This window comes from Carcharodon carcharias, chromosome 10, assembly GCF_017639515.1.
Source record: "Carcharodon carcharias isolate sCarCar2 chromosome 10, sCarCar2.pri, whole genome shotgun sequence".
Lineage (NCBI taxonomy): Eukaryota > Metazoa > Chordata > Chondrichthyes > Lamniformes > Lamnidae > Carcharodon > Carcharodon carcharias.
Genome location: NC_054476.1, coordinates 148,058,332 through 148,081,478, shown reverse-complemented (window position 1 = coordinate 148,081,478; position 23,147 = coordinate 148,058,332). Strand labels below are relative to the sequence as shown.

At 42.5% G+C, this 23,147-nt stretch overlaps 1 protein-coding gene across 2 annotated transcripts in view; it reads left to right on the top strand.

Moving 5' to 3' along the window:
• LOC121282926 overlaps positions 1-23,147 on the top strand; it is a 46,627-nt gene that overhangs the window by 11,400 nt on the left and 12,080 nt on the right. For both annotated transcript variants that reach the window (XM_041196744.1, XM_041196745.1), the window contains 4 exons: positions 6,470-6,631; positions 14,530-14,693; positions 17,416-17,597; positions 19,660-19,717. In XM_041196744.1, the coding sequence (XP_041052678.1) occupies positions 6,470-6,631; positions 14,530-14,693; positions 17,416-17,597; positions 19,660-19,717 (566 nt within the window). The remainder of the gene's footprint in view (positions 1-6,469; positions 6,632-14,529; positions 14,694-17,415; positions 17,598-19,659; positions 19,718-23,147) is intronic.

Here is a 23,147-nt window from a genome sequence, read left to right as displayed (position 1 = left end):
CTTGAGGAGGCATGACTTGTATTGTAATGCTTCTCTGCAGAGGCATAGAAGTTGAGGGCCGCTTTGACCTTCAGAGCCGCTGGTATGGGGTGTCCACCCACACAGTCGGAGCTGACCTCATGCTCAATCATCTGACAAATGGAGGTCACGGTCTCCCTTGAGAGGCAGAGTCTCCTTCAGCATTGCACCTCAGACATATTGAAGTAGCTGCATTGCTGCCTGTAAACCCTAACAGCAGGATAGTGGCATCTTCTGCAGCCCCCTCTTCCTTGGACTACCTGCTGGCCCTGCTCCCCTTATGCCTGTGCCTCTCCAGCCACAGGTCCCTCCCCTGGAAGCTGCATTGGGACACCTGGCCTCTTCTTTCTTCTGCCCCTCTCTTCCTCCTCAGAAGAGGTGCCATCAGCAGAGACCACAATCCCCATTATCAGGGTAACGGAAGCCTGCTTGATACCTTGAACGGTCCACACAGTCTGAATCCTCCAGGGGCCTTGCAGATACCAAGGAGTCCTGAAATGAAGCCTGGAAATGCAAGGAAAGAAGTCCTGAACAGAGATGAAGCTGCCAAGTACCAATAAGTCACCAACAGCAAACTATCTGCCAAACTCCTCACTACTCACACTGGCAATGCTGCTGAGTCTTTTTATCCTGCCCATGATGACGTTTTTGAAAATGTCAGCTGGTGCCTGCCTGTTTTGCCCGCACGATAAGCGTGAAATTGCAAAGGCAACGAAAGATCTCCGTCAATTGGACTGTTAATGGCTTTAAGTGGCCCGTTAACTAATGGTGGGTGTGGCTCCAACACCCGTGCGCGCCTGCCAAGCGAAATATTGCACGAGTGCACGATGATGTCAGGATGCTTGCCCAACGTCATCGCACGCTATTTTATGCCCGATCGGGCCAGGCATGCTCCTACTCGCGGGACCTAAAATCCTGCCCGTAGAAATTTTAGGACAGGTGGTCAAAATCTTGCTTAAAAGAGGTAGATTTTAAAGAGCGGCATAAAAAAAGGGTGAGAGATTTTTAGGTAGGGTAAACTTCATGGAGAAATCTGTGCTCAGGCATGTCGAGCACCATTCATTTTGAGGGACATTCATTCAAACCATTCTGCCGTTTATAAGATTTTAAAGGCCAAGGTTGTTATCACCTAACTACTATGGCTTGCTATCTCTCTTCTTATGTCTCCTAATCCTTTCAACTTTGGTCATGTCCAGTACTTTGCCTGACATTTAGGCTTCTTGAAAAATAAAAATTTGTCTCATTTACATTCTTTACCTAACCACTTCATATTACTTGGCTCTCAACATCCAACAATACAAGTATGGACACTAAACGTTGGTTTTATTTTGTCATTGTGAATAGAGGATGCAGTTCTAAATGTGCATGGCGGCTTGCCAGCTATTGCTTTCAAAGAGGTACATGACTTTCAATCCCATGCTTGAGTTTAGTATGTCTGGCCACCTCAGTCAGAAGGTGTGGGTTCAAGTCCCATTTCAGAGACTTAAGCACAAAAATTTAGGCTAACACTTCAGTTCAGTGTGAAGCCGATGCTGTATTGTCTCAGGTGCTGTCTTTTGGATAACGTCTAATGGAGATCCCATCTGACCTCTCAGGTGGATCTAAAAGGTTCCATGGCACTATTCTGAAGAAGAGCAGGAGAGTTCTCATTGGTGTATTGGCCAATAGTTATCCTTCTGCCAACATCAATGATAACAGTTTCTGGTCATTATCACATTGCAATTTGTGGGTTTCTGCTGTATCTAAATTAGCTATTGCATTTCCTACTTTACAACAGTGACTGCATTTCAAGATATTTCATTCACTGTAAAGCGCTTTGGGATATCTTGAGATCGTGAAAGGTGCTATGGAAATGCAAGTCATTCTTATGCTCCTGCTCTAATTCATTTCAGATTGACAAGGATGTGGTTATAAATTTCATGATTAAACATATTTCAGATTAAAAGCATATTGCTTGGAAAACTGCAGGGTGAAATTCTTCTTGTGAATAATTGCAGTAAAAATGAGTGCAAAAATTAAAACTTCGCAAATCTGGGCGCAGCAAGTGATATCACAATCAGTGGAATTGACTGTTTACAGTTTCAAGCACTGCTGTGAAGTATACCTCTATTTCTTTTGAAATTTTGGCTCTCAACCCAGTGTCAGAATTAATAGGATTACGTAAGATAAAGCGCACAGGAACAGGTCATTTGACCCAACCAATCTCTGCTGGTGTTTATGCTCCTTAAGCATCCTCCCACCTTTCCTCAGCTATCGCTGTAACCCTCTATTTCCTTCTCTCCTTCTCCTTCTCCTTGCTTGGCTTTCTCTTAAATACATCTATGCTATTTGTTTCAACCAATCCTTCTGGGAGAGACTTCCACATTCTCATCACTCTTTGGGTAAAGAAATTTCTTCTGAATTCCCTATTGGATTTCTTACCACCTTAGATGGCCTTTAGTTATGTTCCCCCCCCCCAACAAGTAGAAATAATCCTCTGTATCCACTCAAGCAAAACCTTTAATAATTTTGAAGATCTCCATCATATCACCCTTCCGGGTTCTTTTTTCTAAAGAAGAAAGACCCAGCCTGTTCATCCTTCACCCACCCATTCCTGGTATTGTTCTTGTAAATCCTCTTTGCAGATTGAGTTAGGAGGAAGTTAGAAAAACTGAACTCATCAGCTCTGACAGATCACATGAAATGAGACTTCAAAGATTACATACATAAAGTGCTAAATGGAATATAATGTTAATCTTCAGCAACATTTCCAGCTAACCAATGACTCTGCAGGATTTGGCAGGGGGTGAGTGTGGGGAATTACTTAGATACAATTGGTAAGTGGCAAGTCCAGGAAACACTTTGTCACACATAAAGCGATCAATGCCTGTAATAACCTAACAGAATAGTAGAGGCAAAAGTTCTAGAGTTATCCAAGAGAAAGTTTGATGCTTTGTTTGGGTGGAGGGTCATAAATTTATTTGGAAGTATGAATTTGATGGGCTGAATAATTACCCTTATCTGTACTATGCGATGGAGATGAGCAGAGTTAATGTTGGAGATTAAAACAATAATTTCATTGTAGCCATTTTCATAGCATTAACACAGAAGGAGACCATTTGGCCCATCACGTCTATTAGCTGTTTGAAAGAGCTAATTGGTTCCACTCCCCTGCTCTTTCTCCAAAGCCACGTAGTTTGTTTCTATTTCAAGTATGTATTCAATTTGTTTTTGTAAGTTCTATTGAATCTACTTCCACTTCCCTGCTCTATATTGTGATCTCTTTGAGGATGCTAATTTTTTTCTCTGCGGTTAGGACAGTTTCTCTGTTGCAGGCTCATGCCCTGTAAGACTTATATAACACTTGAATTGAGAATGTTGAAACATTTCATACGTTACAATCAGCAGGTAGAGGAGACTATTATCCAGCTTAGGTTTACTTTGAACAAGGAGGACAGAGATGAAAGGATATATGTCAGTTCAGTCCTCAAAAATAAACCTTTTAAGTCATCACAGGACAGAATCCTGGGAGGTAAGTTTTAATAAAAGATTTGAACTGCTACAGTGTTTCTAGTGTTGCTTGTACTAACCATTGATTAGAGAGATGTCAAGGATTTAAAGATCCTTGTGGAATAAAGAGTCACCACTGAGCTGTATGTTAAAGATTTTCAGCTACTTATATTTAACATATAGGTATCTCAAAGATTAAGGTATCAAGGTATTAGATGTAGCCATAGCCTTATCATTGTACTGATTCTGTTGGTCACAAATTTTGTTTTACGGTTACAGTGAAGTAACAACTTGTATTTGCTTAGTATCTTTGGATATAATGAATGCTCCAAGGTGCTTCTTATAGGAGTAACTCAGTGCAGTCACAGAGCAGTAGGACCTGTATGCATGATTGAAAATATAGTTTTTGAATGTTGCGTTGAGGAGGGGGGTGGGGGGCAGGTTGTAGGGTGAAGTAGCAAAATGAAGGAATTTCCAGGGAGTTCACAAAATCACACAGTGCAGAAGAGACCCTTCAGCCCATTGAGTCTGCACCGACACGTGAGAAACATCTGATCTACCTACCTAATCCCATTTACCAGCACTTAGCCCATAGCCTTGAATGTTATGACATGCCAAGTGCTCATCCAGGTACTTTTTAAAGGATGTGAGGCAACCCACCTCCACCACCCTCCCAGGCAGTGCATTCCAGACTGTCACCACCCTCTGGGTAAAAAAGTATTTCCTCACGTCCCCCCTAAACATCCTGCCCCTCACCTTGAACTTATGCCCCTCGTGACTGACCCTTCAACAAAGGGTAGCAGCTGCTCCCTATCCACCCTGTCCATGCTCCTCATAATCTTGTACACCCTCGTCTTCTCTGCTCCAACGAAAACAACCTAAGTCTATCCAACCTCTCTTCATAACTTAAATGTTTCGTCCCAGGCAACATCCTGGTGAATCTCTTCTGCACCTCCTCTAGTGCAATCACATTCTTCCTATAATGTGGCGGCCAGAACTGCACACAGTACTCCAGCTGTGGCCTCACCAAGGTTCTATACAACACCAACATGACCTCCCTACTTTTGTAATCTATGCCTTGATTGATAAAGGCAAGTGTTCCATATGCCTTTTTCACCACCCCACTAACATGCCCCTCCGCCTTCAGAGATCTATGGACACACACGCTAAGGCCCCTTTGTTCCTCAGAACTTCCTAGTGTCATGCCGTTCATTAAATACTTCCTTGTCAAATTACCCCTTCCAAAAGTGTATCACCTCACACTTTTCAGGGTTAAATTCCATCTGCCACTTATCTGCCCATTTGACCCGTCTATATCTTCCTGTAGCCCAAGACACTCAACCCCACTGTTAACCACCCGGCCAATCTTTGTGTCATCCGCAAATTTACTAATCCTACCCCACACATAGTCATCTATGTCATTTATATAAAGGACGAATAATAGAGGACCCAGCACAGATCCCTGTGGTACAGCACTGGACACGGGCTTCCAATCGCTAAAGCAGCCTTCTGTCATCACCCTCTGTCTCCTACAACTAAGCGAATTTTGAATTCACCTTTTCAAATTGCTCTGTATCCCATGTGCATTTACCTTCTTTATAAGTCTCCCATGTGGGACCTTGTCAAAAGCTTTGCTGAAATCCATATGAATCACATCAACTGCACTACCCTCATCTACACACCTGGTCACCTCCTCAAAAAATTCAATCAAATTTGTTAGGCATGACCTCCCTCTGACAAAGCCATGCTGACTATCCCTGATCAAACCTTGCCTCTCCAAGTGGAAATAGATTCTTTCCTTCAGAAATTTCTCTAATAGTTTCCCTACCACTGACATGAGACTCACTGGTCTGTAGTTCCCTGGCTTATCTCCACAACCCTTCTTAAATAGCAGAACCACATTAGCTGTTCTCCAGTCCTCTGGCACCTCCCCCGTGGCCAGAGAGGAATTAATAATTTGGGTCAGAGCTCCTGCGATCTCCTCCCTTGCCTCTCTTAGCAGTTTGGGACACAAATCATCCAGACCTGGAGATTTGTCCACTGTTAAGCCTGCCAACACCTCCAATATCTTGTCACTCCCTGTATCAATTTGCTTAAGAACCTTGCAGTCTCTCTCCCCAAGTTCCATACCTTCATCCACTGCTCTTCTGTAGATTTCCCCACAAGTAGCTGTTCCCAGTCTACTTTGGCCAGATCCTGCCTTATTTTACTAAAATCCGCTCTCCCTCAATCCAAAACATTTTTTTGCAACTTGTCAATTTCTTTGTCTATAACAAGCTTAAATTGTACCATGTTGTGGTCGCTATCACAAAAATGTAACCCCATCACCACCTCAGCCACCTGTCCAGCTTCATTCCCCAGAATTAGGTCCAGCACTGCACCATCCCTTGTTGGACCCTTTACATATTGACCTAAAAAGTTCTCCTGCACACATTTCAAGAAATCCACTCCATCAAGAGTTGAGCTGAGATGGCTGAGAGCTTGATCAGAGATGGAGGAACAGAGAATGCAGGCATATAGGAGCCCAAAGCCAGAGGAACAAAGATCGTGGCTGGGATGGAGGAAGTTGCCGAGGTTAGGTGTGGTGGGTCCATGGAGGGAATTGTCAGAAAGGACCAGGATTTTAAATTCATTGTGGTATCTGTTCACACCTGAAACATTAGCTTATTTTTCTCGTTTAGATGTTACTATTTTATTTCCAATACATTTGTAGTACCTCATTAGTACTTATGCTTACAATTCACTCCATGACTTGCCACCCCCTATCTGTCTCTGGACTCTTCTGCATTCATGTAGCTGACTGTGTTGTTGCAATCTGTTATATATTAAAATAGCTAAATGTCTTGTCAGATCTTTACCATGGCAACCTAGCTACATTGTAAACTTAACCCAAATGTCTAAACAATAAGTATGTTTGGAATGCAGTTTCAATTCTCCAATAAAATCTTTGCTGCCTTTATAGTTCCTCCTGAACAGTGGATGGCCTGGTACGAAGAAAGGCTAGATGGCAGGAAACACCTCTTACCTCAGCAGCCACCAGCACATCTTTGTGTAGTCCGTATGGTTCGATATCACCAGCGAGCTGGAATCCGTCTCCGAATTTCCCAAGTCTTTGGGTTGAAAGGTCTGTGCATTATTCTGTGCTTCACTCCCACATCACAAATGTAATACAGATTTGACAAAAAAGAAGATTCTTGCCTGTGGTTGAGCTTTTATCCTACACTTTTGTTGAAAACAGCACAGAGGGATTAAAATTCAAAGTCACACATAATATTTCTCAAATGAAAAAGCAAGAGCTCAGAATTCAGGTGGGCTGACTGTGGTTGATTTCACAAGGTATGAAGTGTTAGGCCAAGCACAAAAGCAGGTGTAAGATGCTAATTGGGTTAAATGATGAATTTCACATTGTGTGGCAAGCATTATATAACATTATTAAAGAATAGCTTTGGTTTCATAACTCCTAAATGTAACATAGCCTTTTGTTTCACTTATTCTTGTTTGTCCTTTGAGCCGAAGATGACCACGTTCATCAACTGCGGTATTTGGTTGGGTTCTGGTAGGTACACAGGTGATGTCTGATTGCGCTTGAAAGGTTCTGCTGCAAATAGAACAGATACTGTGGACAATTGAGTTTCAGATGGGTTGCTGGCTTGGGATTTCTTCTGCTTGCACTTTTTTTATGCCTCTGATATGCGCTTGCTTTCAAAGGAGGCTTCCCCATGTTTTATTTGGTTGCAGCAGTGCAGTGATCCTGGATGAGCTTCTTCCAGGACTTGGAGTCAATATCAAGATTCCTAACTGAAATGTTCAGAATGTCCTTGTAGCACTTCCTTTGACCACCATGAGATTGTAGCCCAGATTCAAGCCCTCCATAGAAGATATGCTTTGATAAGCGAATGTAAGGCATTTTGGCTACATGACCAGCCCAACTCAGTTGTGACTGTCTCAATATGGTGTGCATGCTTGACATGCCAGCTCAGGTGAGCATCTCAGTGTCTGACATTTTATCCTGCCATCTTATCTTCAGAAACTTCCAAAGGCAGCTCAAGTGAAAGTGGTTGAGCTTCGTGGCATGGTACTGGTACATAGTCCAAGTCTCGCATGCACAGAATAGTATCAGCAAGACTATTGCTGTATAGACTTTCAGTTTGGTAGGCAGACTTGTTTCTCTTCATTCCCAGACTAATGTTTGAAGGCTCCACTTGCTTTGGCAATTTTTGCATGTCTCATTGCAAATATAATAACTTGACTGTGTGCTGCTGAAGTAAGTGAATTTATCCACTGCTGACAGGTTCTGGTTATGCTCTGAAACACTGGGCTCTAGATAGTGCTCTCCTGGATTGAACTGGTACATTACTCCAGGTTTCCTTGTGTTGATCATAAGGGTGAAGTTGTCACATGCATGGAGAACAAGTCCATGCTACATTGCATGTCCAGCTCTGAACCAGCAGCTATTACATAGTCATCAGCAAACAGAAAATCATGAGATATGTCCTTGGAGACCTTGATCTTTGCCTGGATCCATCTCAGATGGATCTGCTTCCCATCCACACAGTATCTGATTAGGATGCCAGGGTCACCATCATGGAAGGGATCAGAGAGCATGGGAGAGAAAAACAGGATGAAGAGGGCTGGTGGTAGCAGCAGCCTTGTTTAACTCCATCAGTGACTGGGAAGGGGGGAAGTGATCAGAAGATTCACCATCAACCAGGACACATATGATCATGCCTGCATGGAACTGTTGAACCATCATGATGAATTTCTCCATTACCTTTCAAAAGCTCTCATGGCTGACTATGTGAAAGAGGGTGTCCCAGAAGGATCAAGGACATAATCTATTTGGCTCAAGCTCAGGAACAAAAAATGTGCAATTATGTTGCTCGTTGTAGCCAATAGGCCACCAACTAGTGGGGAGGATGTAGAGGAACAAATATGAAAAGAAGTTATAGAGAAGTGCAAAAATTATTCAGTACTTATAATGGGGGACTTCAGTTATCCAAATATAGACTGAGATGGTAGTAGTGTAAAGGACAGAGAGAGGCAAGAGTTCCTACATTGGGTTCAGGAAAATTTTCTTCAGCATTATGTTCCCAGTCCAACAAGGAAAGAGGGACTGCTAGAACTGGCTCTAGGAAATGAAATGGGCCAAGTAGATCAGGCATCATTAGGCAAACATTTAGAGGACAGTGATCATTGTATCATACATTTTAGGCTGACAATGGAAAAGGACAAGGAACAGTCCAGAGTAGGAAACAAACTGGGGGAAAGCCAACTTCAATAGGGTAAGAACAGATCTGGGCCGAATAAATTGGAATCAAAGGTTGGCAGGATAAACAGTAGCTGATCAATGGGCTACCTTCAAAGAAGAGATGATTTGGGCACAGTCAAGATATACTCCCTTGAAAAAGAAAGGTAGGGCAAACAAATCCAGAGCTCCCTGGATGGCAAAGGAGATAGAAATTAAGATAAAGAAGAAAAAGTGTGCTTATGGTAGGTATCAGGGAGAACATACAATTGAAAACCAAGTTTAATATAGAAGTTTCAGAGGAGAGATGAAGAAACAAATTAGAAAAGCAAAGGGGGAGTATGAAAAGAGACTGGCAGCTAGCATAAATGGGAAACCCAAAGTCTTCTACAGGCATATAAATAGTAAATCGGTGGTAAAAGGAGGAGTGGGGCCGATTAGGGACCAAAAATGGGATTTACTCATGGGAGCAGACAGCATTGCTGAAGTACTAAATTAATACTTTTCATTTGTCTTTATGATGGAAGAAGATGCTATCCAGGTTATGATAAAAGTTGAGGTAATTCAAACACTAGATAAGTTTAAAATTGAAAAGGCAAAGATATTAGATAGGTTATTTGCACTTAAAGCTGATAAAGCACTGGGACCTGATGAGATGCATCCAAGGATACTGAGGGCAGTGACATTGGAAATTGCAGAGCCACTGGCCATAAATTTTCAGCCTTCATTAGACTCAGGGGTCAGGGGTGGTCCCAGAGGACTGGAGAAGTGCAAATTTTGACCCTTGCTCAAAAAAGGGTTTAAAGATAAGCCCAGCAACTACAGGCCAGTCAGTTTAACTTCGGTGGTGGGGAAACTTCTAGGAACAATAATTCAGGACAAAATTATTACATGGACAAATGCAGATTAATTAAGGAAAGCCAGCATGGATTTCTTAAGGGAAAATTGTGTTTAACTAACTTGCTGGAGGTTTTGAAGTGGTAACAGAGAGGGTGATGAGGGCAATGCTGTTGATGTGGCGTACATGGACTTCCAAAAGGCGTTTGATACAGTGCCACACAACAGACTTGTGAACAAGGTTGTAGCTCATGGAATAAAAGGGACAGGAGCAACATGGATATGGAATTGGCTGAGCAACAGGCAACAGAGAGTGGTTAATGGATGTTTTCATACTTGAGGAAGGTTTAGAGTAGAGTTCCCAGGGGTTGATGTTGGGATACTTGGTGTACAAGGCACAATTTCAAAGTTTGCAGATGATACAAAATTTGGAAACATTGTGAACTGTGAGTAGGATAGTGTCGAACACAAAAGGGACATGGACAAGTTGGTGGAATGGGCAGACAGGTGGCAGATGTAGTTCAATGCAGAGAAATGTGAAGTGATTCATTTTGGTATGAAGAACATGAAAGGACAATATAAAATAAAGAGTACAATTCTAAAGGGGGTGCAGGAGCAGAGGGACCTGAGTGTATATGTGCATAAATCATTGAAGGTAGAAGGACAGGTTGAGAGAACAGTTAATAAAGCGTACGTTATCCTGGACTTTGTTAATAGGGTTATAGAGTACAAAAGCAAAGAGGTTATGTTGAATTTGTATAAGTTACTTGTTCGGCCTCAGCTATAATATTGTGTCCAGTCCTGGAAGCTGCACTTTAGGAAGATGGGAAGGCATTAGAGAGGATGCAGCAAAGATTCACAAGGATGGTTCCTGGGATGAGGAGCTTCAGTTATGAAAATAGATTGGAGAACTTAGGACTGTTTTCCTTAAAGAAAAGAAGGCTGAGAGGAGATTTGATGGAGGTATTCAAAATTATGAGGGTTCTAGGCAAAGTAGATAGGGAGAAATTGTTCCCACTCATGAACAAGAGGGCACAGATTTAAAGTAATTAGTGAAAGAGGCAAAAGTGACATGAGGAGAAACTTGTTAAGGTTTGGAATGCACTGCCTGAGAGTGTGGTGGAGGCAGGTTCAGTTGAAGCATTCAAAAGGGATTAGACTGTTATCTGAAAAGGAATAATGTGCAGAGTTACAGGGAGAAGGTGGAGGAATGGAACTAGGTGAGTTGCTCATTTGGAGAGCCCATGCAGACACGATGGGCCAAATGGCCTCCTGCACCATAACAATTCTGTGATGTGGTGTGGAGGTCCATGCTCTGTTCTTGGCATCTCTCCTGAAGCTGTCTAACTGCAAAGATTATATCAGTGGTTCCTCAACCTTTTCTGAAACCGCACTAACTGTGGCAGATGATCCTAGTTAAGATGTTGCACCAAGTGGTTCAGCAGGATTATGGTGAAGATTTTTCTGGCGATGGAGAGAAGTGACACTCCTCTCTAATAGTTGCAAGATTGTTGAGCTCCTTTCTGCTCTTGTACAGTGGACAATGGAAGCATCTTTATATTCTTGCAGTATGTTCAGATGAAAGATGAACATAGCATGAATTGGATTACAGTGAGGAAGAGTTGCGCATCATCAGCCTCACTGTCCCGTCCCAACCTATCTTGGTCCAGTGGCAAGACAAGTCTAGACAGCTGGAGATAGATCTGAATGCAGTGGGTGACCAGGACATCTTCTGTGTCATTTCAAGCTTTACGCCATCCACAATACAGTCTTTATCCAAAGACCTTTGGATAAAATTGTCTGATCTGCTCAATCCACTGGAATCAGTCTTTGCATGCCAGGGTAGACAAATCCCTAAGTCACTGAGGGTAAAAGACCGATGGATACCCTCACCTAGTTTGGCCTGCTCTTCGACGCAGTTTACCGGGGTATGGCCGCTGTCACATGCTAACAGCTACTTGAAGTCACAGGTGAGAGCTAGGGGAAGATGAGGACCAATACAGCATGAACCACTCAAAAGAGAGCAGCAAACTCGCCTGTGAGAAGTGCTACCACACCCCTCTTACTATAACAACAACCACTTGTATAGATCTTTCAATGTGGTAAAATGTCTCAAGGCATAGACTTGCCAGACAGTTTGATAACAAGCCACTTAAAAATATATTAGGACTGGTGACCAAAAGCTTGTTCAGAGATGTAGGTTTTAAGGAGTAACTTAGGAGGAGGGAGAGATAGAGGGAGTGGAGAGGTTTAGGGAGAGAATTCCAAAGATTAGAGCAAAGGCAGCTGACAACAGGGCCACTAATGATGGAGCAAAGGAAATTCGGGATGTGCAAGATGCCAGGATTGTTATAACTAGAGGTTTGTTTGTATTTCTGTGGGTGGCCTTTTTACCTGAAAGTCAGTTTCCAGTTTTCCAGACTGCAGAAAGGTTCTGCATTTGTTCTGTTTAGGATTGTACCAGCCAGCAGAGAAGCTAGGCCAATTTTAAAACTGCAGCGTGTTTAGTAGCCTCTTTTTTAAGATCCCTGTTCAGATAGGAGAATTAGTAGTATCTTTAATATTTTATGAAACTAGTACAGTGAAGTGATTTTCTGTGTCATATAATACCCTGTTTAGTTGCCTTCAACACTATTGATTTACAACTTGCTTTGCAATCTACATTTAGGCAGCTTCATTGATGTATCCCAATAGCTGGAGTACAGACTGAGTCCTTTGTTACAATGCCTTGGTCGTAATAACATTTACTTAGATGTTAGGCAGAAAAAGGTACACTTCAGATCGTAAGATATGGAAGGTTTGTTTGTTGATTGGTCAGTGACGCTGATGTAGGAAAATATCTAGAAATCTATAAAACAAGCCAAATGGGGTATTTATTTGAAAAAAAAAATCAGATATCTTTTTGTCTTACATGCTAATATTTCACAACTTTTCAGTCTTATAAATTGTGCACTATTTTAAGTAATTACAAAGGCCCAAATTTTTGCCAAGACGGAGAGCCTCTCCATCTTGCAAAAATGGTGGACAAGCCCAGAAATCCTAAGTCCTCCCCCCAAACATGGCACTTCCTATTTTCGCGGGAGCAGGACTGGAGATGGGGCCTGGGTTTGTGCCTGCGCAGCCTATGGAGGCAGCTGTCCACTTAAGTCACCAGCTGCTTCCACTGAAGTGGGATTTTGGTAGGCCAGGAGTGTGAAACCTGGAGTATGCAGATTAAACCAGGTAAGAGCTGGTCTGAACTTGGTGGATTTGTTGAATAGCCAGAGTACCCCTTTGGAGAGGTAAGGTACTCCTATGGATATGATCCCGGGATATCTTTGGGAGAGGTAAGGCACCTTTTGGGATTGTTGAAAGCAAACATGATTGTGCATAAAAAGTGCATGAACTATTGTAAATTAAAGATCAATTTTTTTCCAAATATTACTGTGGAATATTTTAAAGCAGACTTGAGGGGACTGTGTTGTGTGTGTATGTTTGTGTGTTTGTGTATCTGGTTTAATTAAATTGTGGACAGTCAGACTGCAAGGTTTGAATCATCAAAAGAGGCTGGATCTAGAACAGGCATTTGAAATGGAGATGGGTAAGCTAGGATAAAGTCTCAGCAGATACAGCGTGAATGGAATTTGCATTTTTAGATAAGTTGAGAGGTTGTTTGATTTTCAAAGGGACATGATAAGATGTTTACAACTGGCGGGATAAATAAGGCAAAGTTATTAAGTTTATTTTTCCTGAAAGTGCTGGCCATAATGACAACATGAAAGATTTTTATATTCTTGGAAAAATAACTTCCAAAGAAAGGTTAAAACAATGAGATTGATAAATCAAAAGGGAGAAATATATTTAAAGAAAGATGGAAAGCTGTGTGGGGAGTGACCGTGTCAGACCTGGAAACAGACTTATGGGGGGAAAAATCTCTAGCCACCCTGGAGGAATTTGCTGTTCCAGAAAGCAAAGTTTTGTTAAAAGCTTTGGGTTTCCATTGTTGAGTGAGAGGGAGAAAAAAAACTATGAAATACTCCCCTTACAGCAATAGTGGGTGCTTGTGGTAATATTGCTGGATGGTTATAGGTTAAAAATCTATTTGGAGTGTTGCCTGAAAGGGGTGTGCAGTTGGGAGTTTGGTTAAGTAGAAATCCGGTGAGAAATGTAACTGTAGTCTTGCGTCTTTTAAATTTTCTTTTCTTTTGTTAATAAGTGTTTTAATTTAATCTTTAAAATCTCTAAAGGTGGTAGTGGACTCATTACTTCTGTCTTCAGCACAAACCTTCTTGTAATAAATTGTCTAATTTGTCATAAGAACTGTCTGGCTGTCAAAGAACTATCTAACTGTCAAAGAACTGTCAAGCTATTAAAGAACTGTCAAAGAATACTAGGTGAGTTGGCATGGAGTGGGTAAGGGCAAAAGGTGGGTGTGAGTCATGGATTGGCATGAGTTGGAACTAAGTTGGCATAAGGGCTATAAATGTCATGGGGATGTGGGGATATTGGGGTATGAGAGGCCATGGGCGGTGGGGGGCATGAGGCAACATAGGTTGGCATGGATGTGACATTGGGAGTGTGTGAGAGGGTGTTGAGGGCTGGAGGTCTGTTTGTTTCAATCTTTTTAAATTTTATTCAACATAGTGCCAGAGCACAGAGGCAGGCCAATATACCCAATCTCAGTCTGATGTCCATGTGACTCCATCACTTATTGCAGTTGATTCTTCAGGATAACTAGGAATACACAGAAATGCTGCTATGCCAGTATTTCCCATATTCCATGAACAAATATGTAAAAATATTTAGATGCTTTGTCACAATAATGTTATAGCTTATGATATGAAAGGGTCCATGACAAGTTTGCATTAGTTAATGTAAATTAACCAATCAATTACAACTGCACTGTTAAATCAATTTTATCTGTAAACTTTTTAAAAGTATATCATTTTGCTCTACTACAGAAGATGGCCTTTATGTGAATGCTTTTGCCAGAATTCTGAAAGGAAATAATGCGTTGCGACTGCCTGAAACAGCTGAATCTAGGGGTGGAGATGAGAAATTCTTGACCCGTCTACATGATTTTGCCAGCCTTCAGAGGTCACCTTGCTGGATAGATCCAACTTGGGTAGGGAACAGGAAATGTGGACAGAATAATATTTTCTCAATACTTGCATTTGTATCACGCCAACTACTAGTTGTCACAAAGCACTTTACAGCCAATGAAGTACTTTTGAAATGTACTTACTGTTGCAATGAAGGAAAATCAAAATGTTTCAAAATGCTTTGAAAGCAGTAAATTACATTTGGACTGGAGTGACCAATGTTCTGTAGGATAAAAGCAAGTTCATCTGTTGATGGGACTCAGGACTGTCCAAAGGCACATTTAAATCTGAATTTCAGACCTTTTTTCACATTGTGTAACTCCCCAATAAGTGTCAGCTTAACTCAGTGGTAGCATTCTCAAGTCAGGAGGTTATATATTCAAGCGCAGTGCAGGATTTGAGCATCATAGAACCGTGGAAAGTTACAGCACAGAAAGTGGCCATGCAGCCCTTCATGTCTGTGCCAGCCAAATAGAGAAAAAAGAAACTAGCTGTTCATTTTAATCCCACTTTCCAGCACAATACAGCATTTCAGATGCAGATCCAGGCACCTTATAAATGAGTTAAGCATTTCAGCCACCGCCACCAACTTAGGCAGTGAATTCCAGACACTCGCCACCCTCTAGGTGAAAAAGCTTTCCCTCATGCCCCTTCTAATTCTTCTACCAATCACCTTAAATCTATGCCTCCTGGTAATTGACTCGTCAGCTAGGGAAACATGCATTTCCTGTATACCTTATCTGGCTAGGTTGAAACTTTGCTGCAGTACTGACAGAGTACTGCATTGCCGGATGAGATATTTTTTAAAAATCCCATAATACCATTCAAAATAAAGCAAGAGAGTTTTTCTTGTGTTCTGGCCAACGTTTATCCCTCAGCAACATGATAAGGTATGGGTTAACTGTTTTATTCATCTCATTGCTGATTCTGAGACCTTATGCAAAATTGGATGTGGTTTTTTTCCCAGCAGAGGTATACGTCAAAAGTAAATTGTGGCAGCTTTCAGTTCCGTTTTAAATGTTTGTTCACAGTGTAAAAGAGAAAAGGATGTAGGACAGATGCACACTGTTTATTGACTGTGATGTTTAATTCAGTTGTTAACCAGCAAAGACTTGTAACTAGTAAACTAAATTTTGCAAGGCTACATATACTTCTGGCATCAAATCTTCCTCAAGAGGTGCATAGATTGGAGTACAGGGATCGAATTTTCACTCCCAAGTCAGATGTGCAGAGTCAGGAAAATTCCCGACCCAAGAGAAACTTCTCCAAATGTTCAGATTTTTGTTCTTGGGGTTGAAGAGAGTGCAGGTCCTGACTAGAGTTGGGCCTGCTGCCCCAGAAACAATGTGGAGACAGCCACAGGGGCTACCCAGTGTCACGATGGGCCAGTTAAAAGGCTCGCTTTCTGTGCTCTGCAGCCCACATATAATAAAAACAGTAAAATACAAAACAGCCCTCTAACACTTCTAACACCTCCCCAGATTCATGCCAACCTGTGCCCCTCTACCCACCCCCATGGCCCCTCCTACCCTCCATGCCAACATATTCCCCTCTGACCACCCTATGATCTTTCATACCCTCCATGCCAATCCATAATCCTTCACTCATCCCCTATTGCCCCTCATATCCTCTATGCCAATCCATAACCCCACACTCATTCCCATGGTCTTTTATAGCCTGTATTCCAATTTAGTGCCACCCCATGCACCCCCACCCACCACTCTTCACCCTTACACCCTTCATGCCAACTCACCCAGTATCCACTATGGGCAGACCTCAGGAGCCATGCTGAGATTAAATAAAATAAAGTTCTAAATATCTATTACAGACCACTGTATTAAAAGAACACTCTAATTGATAGAAGCCCACTGAATGCATTCAAATTCTTTAAGTACTTAATCCATAGCCCCACATCAAAGAAAGCTAATCCCTTTATAACTACTTGGAGCTGTCAATCAAACTGTGAATTTACAGGGCCGCCCACTGTGATAATGACAGGCTGTGGAAGAAGTCAAGCAGTGCTAATGCGATAATGATAATCCTCAGGCTTATGTCAACAAACATATATTGAAATTACAAGCACTGATTTTTTTTTCAATTGCAGGCTGTTTTTTTTTTCAAAATTTAAAGAGCATGGGATTTAAATAACTTAACAGCTTGACAGTTCCACTGACTTTATCCACTTTTTACACACATTCATGTTTACTCATAAGAATCCCAAAGGGGTACCTGATTCACTCCAAAAGGGTACCTGACCTCTCCAAAGAATTCCAGCAGCTTTAGACTCCCCTCAAATTCATAAATCCCACAAAAACCTCAATGACGAAAATTGCTTCTGATTGGTGGAAGCTGCACTTTTAAATATGCTGCTACCTCCATGAACCACAGATGTGTAAAATACTTCTTGTCCCCATTTCCGCCCACCACCCCCCATCACCGACGAAAATGGTGGGTGCTGGGTTCAGGGACAGGACTTCTAGAATCGGGGTTCTGGCACCATTTTGGCTAAACCCCTTCTGTCTTTGTGATAATTCTGGCCCAGTTATGGAAGTCAGCATGTCTAATTATGGTGGTCATGATTTTCTGATCAGTACGATGAATGACCTGAAAAACTGAAGCGTTGCAAATTGCAAATGCTCTCCAATCCACACATCCATCTGCCAAAAGACCCCAGAAGCCAGAAGCTGAGCCCAACAAAACATCCATTGTGTTTGATGGCACATTTTTAAACCTTTTATTCCTCAGGTGTTACATCCATACTGGGATACCCACAGTGTGCTACTGGTCCAGATATTCGGTATCAATGTTATCTACACACCTGACCATAGTGGTCAGCAACCAGGCAAAGTCACATCACACACAGGGGAGGAGCCAGAACTGGATGCGCTGTTACAGTTGGGGTGGTCAGCAATTCCTCTGTTTTGTGGGTAACTGCATGTTGATTAATTTACCATTCATCTATTTAGTCTCTGAAATTTTGAAGATTTTTAAATTTTAAATTTTGATGGTTTACAGCTTTCAAGGTACTGACTTATGCTTTCACACACATTTCAACGTGATTCTATCTGTTTTGGTACAACTGCTCAGCCTTGCAGAGCAGTCATTCTAGGAAATGCAAGTATATTTTTACCCTTTAAAATATTACAGGAAATCCTTGAAAATATTCCAGCATTTGCTTCATTTATATTTTTTTCCAGTTTTCTTCCCTGCCTTTCTCAAAGATAATGCATCTTGACGAGGCACAAATGCCGGCAAACTTTGCCTAACACAATTGACCTTTGTTCACAAGTGAAAAATAGAAGGCTGTTTGAAAATGGAGGGCATCATAACTTCACCCGATTCTTTTCACATCCGTACACGTGCACCTCCCAGCATGATTTACTGAACAGCAATCAGGAGCAGGAACCTGGACTAATGTTTTCTCCCCATCTCTTGCAGCGATAAGATCAACGCTAGCACCCAAACTTGCTATTGGCATAGCTACACTCTGGGACAAGCAGGATAGTCCCGACCAATATTTAGCAGGAGCTGGCTTGTTGTCCTTCAGCTCCTGATTCCATTCCACGAAGCTTTTTTTAAAAAATCCTGTTCCCTGGCGTTTATTAAAGTCATACATCTTGTTAGTTTGTTAACGACCTATCCCCAAACCGAGAATTTTTTTAAGTTCCCCTCCTGGTTCATCACATAAAGTCCTGTTTCCCAGGGTTTTTTAAAATGTTTTAGAACTGAGAGTTTCTTTTTAAAGCCCAGCCCCTTGCCTGATTGAGACACTTATCAGGTTTCCCTCATCTGTGCTGCTTTTCATGTGATATCGCTAACAGTTCAGACGTAGGCTGAACCGAAATTGTTGAAGAGACAAAAAGAAAAAAGAAATTATAAAGATAAAAATGAGAACTAAAAGGGGAAAGAGAACAAAAAATATTCCGGAGAAAGAGACAAAGAAAGTGAGGAGCAGAGATAAAGGAGAAAGTTAAATTTGTCAAGCGGAGAGAGGGAAACAGGTGAAGGAGAAAGAGAGGAACATTTTTTCACAAATATACCACTCTTATATCCTTAGCTTGAGAGGTGCAAAAGACTGAGGGGGAAATTTTCCTCTTTGTAGCAGAATTAAGGTGGTGGGGCTTTTGTGCATCACCTGTAACAGCCCCAACCCAACCCATTCTCATGGGCTGGGGTTCGTTCCTTATGCATGGGGAAATCGTGGTGTGATTTCCACCATTGGCAAGGAGCCCACCAACAAACTCTGGGAAACAGCAGCAGCAGTAGAAGATATGGAATCTTAAAGGGGCAGGGTTCTCAAATATCAAACTGGGGTTGACTGAAGAAGGTGAGGAGTTCAGGAGGCCACAATACTTATTCCACCAGGGGATTTTGAGGCCTTTACTACTGCTTCCCAGGGCTTACTGCCACCTTCCACATTTTTGAATATATAAAATTTTATTCCACAATGGATCTAAAATAAAGAAAGCACTTTGATTTCTATAGTGTCTTTTGTGATTACTGAATCCCCCAAAGTGCTTTATTCCCAATTGAATATGTTTGAAGTATAGTCATTATTGTATTGTAGGAAATGCAGCAGCCAATGTGTGCACAGCAAAGTATTACAAACAGTAATTAGATAATGACCAGATCATTTAGTGATATTGGTTGAGGGATAAATATTGGTGAGGACACCGGGAGATCTGGCCTGCTCTCATTTGGGATAGTGCCATGGGATCTGAATTGTTTAACTTTTTGTTCGAAAGATGAGAAACAGAATAAGAGGCTTGAGGAAAATGAGAAACAAATTTTCATTTTGCAACAAAGCCTCAACACATTATAACGTTCACCCAACTGCATAAACAATGCCCTGCAGGAAACAGGAAAGTAGATTGCGGTTTGCAATGGTGCATCTGCAGCTCCTGTCTCCAGTGCTGCAGAGTCCCCCAGACTAATCCAGTGTTACCTCAGCTAAACTGTCCTGTCTTTTATCTCTCTTTCTCCTTCTAGTCCATATGTGAAAACTGGGGTCCATAATACTCCACTTTTTCAAGGCTCTCCAGATGCTGTGAGTATTCAGAAAACTTGAACCTTTTACCAACAGCAGGATATTGACAGTTACCTAAAATAGTTTGTGCTCTGTTATTTTAGTTACATTTCTGTCACTGCTGTGACCTTTCCTAATTGTTTCCAATATGAATTTAGTTTTTCATTAATCCCTTATTCCCCCCGATTCCTGTTCCATTTGTACAATCCTTTACAGAACTTGAGCTAATTTTCCCCCAATTTTAAACATGATGCTATAGTGTGCACTAAATATGGTAGCAGGCGTGAAAAAAGACGATTTACCCACTGGCCACAATGGTGGCTTTTCATGCCATATTGTTCCCTCCCATCTCATTAATTATGCAGCCTCAGGAAACACGCCTTCTTGTTGGCAGGTGGCCCCCAATTTGCCCGCCATGCCATTAACTCACCGGTTCCTCACGCCAGGTGCCATATTTAAACTGCAGTGCACACACTTCTCAATGCTTGCAGTCCAGGACTGCTCCAGCGAAGACATAAGAATATACTTAACAGAGGGCCTCTATAGCGCTCTGCAGTAAAGAATTCCACAGATTGACTACCCTCTGAGAGAAGAAATTCTTCCTCATCTGTCTTAAATGGGTGACCCCTTACTCTGATATTATGCCCTCTGGTCCTAGACTCTCCCACAAGAGGAAACAACCTCTCAGCATCTACCCTGTCAAGCCCCTTAAGAATCTTATATGTTTCAATAAGATCACCCCTCATTCTTCTAAACTCCAATTGAGTACAGGCCTCACCTACTCAATCTCCTCATAAGAAAATCCCTCAATACCTGGGATCAACCTAGTGAACCTTCTCTGGACTGCCTCCAATGCCAATATATCTTTCCTTAGATAAGGGGTGGCCCCAAAAGCCAAGAAGAATGCAGCCCGCCCCCCCGATTCACTGCCAGCTCAAGGATCATCACCTGGGAACTTCCCAGAAGGATTCCCCTGTGCATCTTTGGGGTTCTCCCCAAATCCGATGCTGGACAACACGCAAGTTACAGGCCATTATCATTAGATAAAACTTAAGTCTTTGTCCAGATAAGCATATATCCATACATTGCTCCCTGTTGTCACAATGTTGGTTACATTTTCTCTCAACAAATATTGCAAATTTCTAAGTAAGTATTTCCCATTTGGCTAACTGTCACCTTATAATTGCAAGCTCCTGCCTGTAGGGTGAATCTGTAGTTTCTCTGTGGGCAGAATTTTTCATCCTGCAGGTGGCATTGCACATGACCCGAATGGGAGTAAAATAGTGCATGATGACTTTGGGTGACGTCCTGACATCATCGTGCGTTCGTGCGATATTTCGCTCATTGGGCACACATGGGTGCCAGAGCAGCAACCGCCATTAATAGGTTACTTAAGGCCCTTAACAGTCCAATTGACTGTGATTTTTCCTTGCCCATGCGATTTCCTGCTTGTTGCTAGGTTCCTTCGCATCCAGGATGCCATTGACTGCCCACATATGGCCATCAAGGCGCCAGCGGATCAGCCAGGTGTCTTGGTTAACAGGAACTGTTAACACTCCAAGACGTGCAGATAATGTGTGACCACAGGATGCAGATTCTGGAAGTCTGAGCAAGGTACCCTGGCAGCTCCCATAACACATACATCCTGAGACACTCCCAGGTGCTGAGGCTCTTCAGTGCTCCAGTCCAACTGGATGGGTGGCTGCTGGGTGACAAGGGCTATGCATTGAAGAGGTGGTTCATAACACCTTTCCACCACCCAAGAACAGAGGCAGAGAAGCATTACAAGTCATGCCTCCACAAGGGCAGTGGTAGAGAGGACCATAGGTCTTCTCAAGATGCACGTCTGATGCCTGGACTGTTGGGGGGATCACTACAATGCCCCACAGACCAGGTGTCACAGATCGTGGTTGCATGCTGCGCTCTCCACAATCTGGCATTGACAAGTATAAGGAAGGGAATCTTGACCCAGCTGCACAGGCCACAGATGTTGAGTCCAGTACTGAGTCTGATGATGAGCAAAGGAGAACGCTGAGGGCATGGAGCCGGACGTCAGTAACCTCCAGGGATGCAGGAACACCAGGGACGCCATGACCCAGCAGGTGAGACAATGGAGATCTGCATCACAGTGCCATTGTCTTTCAATGATCAATGGGGACTCCAGGTTCAAGGCTTCCATCACTGAAGAGACTACCCTAGAATGGTTGCACAAACCGAAACTCTCACCTCTGTGCACTGCACTCTTATCTTCGTCTGGCACCCCCACCTCTCCATCCCCAGTTACAGGGGGAGCATGTCGGCTCTAGAGCTTCCAGCTCGAACCGGGAGAGCAGCAGCAGGTTGGGTGAGCCTCCGCCTGTATCTGCCCTCTTGGCTTAGTTTGGCTTGTCTTCTTCTGAAAGGACAGAGGAGCATTGATTAGTCCACTCTCTATATGCAGCGCCATTACAGCCTAGCCAACCCTAGCACTCGATTCCATCGTTACAAAGGCAGACAGACATCCTTCCCTGGCAGTCTTTCTGGGGCTGCCTGGGTCGTTTTCAAAACCAGCCGCCAGGTCGCCATTGGACCCAGTGGCCAACAGGCCCTTGCCCCCCACTCAGCCCTTCCCGGCCAGTGCGGAGCCGCGTTTCATGCTGGGCCAGCCAGCATGAAATCGCAGTCCGGGCCCAATCGTGGGTGGTGGGCCATTTTGTGGCCTGCCCGCCATGCCCGCCAAACAAGGGAAAAATTCTGCCCTGTGAGTGTCGGAAATGCCCTCCCAATTGTGCCATCACCTTGTATACGAGAAAGAACTCAAGGTTGCATATAGTGACACTGCAAGTCCCAGCCAGAATGAAAATGATTGGGTAATGCCCCTGTCAAATATTGCTATCAATAACTGGGATTACTTTTAAGCACATAGATTGTAACTATCCTCCATTTACTGGAGAAATAATCAATCTGTACTATGTAACTATCATTCACTCACTGCCTTTTTCTAGAGAAATAATCTATTTTTAGGAGACTTTGTTATAGTTTTGGGCTTGACTTCTGTTTGCTGTATTTCATAGAGATGCTGCTTAAATAGACTCTTGTTTATTGAATTAGTAGACTGTTCACTGTAGTCCACTATTTTAGACTCTGTTTACTAAGTAAATAGAGTCCACCATAAGACCTGCCTGTCTCCAACTCATTGACTGGCACAGTAGTGTCAATACTCATTCAGAAACGTATATCCATCTACTGACGACAGAGAACACCTTGGGCCATTTAGTAATGTGGAGTTAACTGATCAAAGCCCCTTGGCCGATCCACCTTGTCATTTTTGCTAAAACATTGCACTTGAGATGCCATGTCTTGTTGTAAGTGTACCTAATTTGAATAAAAAGGTCCTACTAATCAAAGCAGTTGCATCCAGCCTAAAATTGTGACAAAAAACAAGTATATATTTTTGATTTATTTTTCCTTC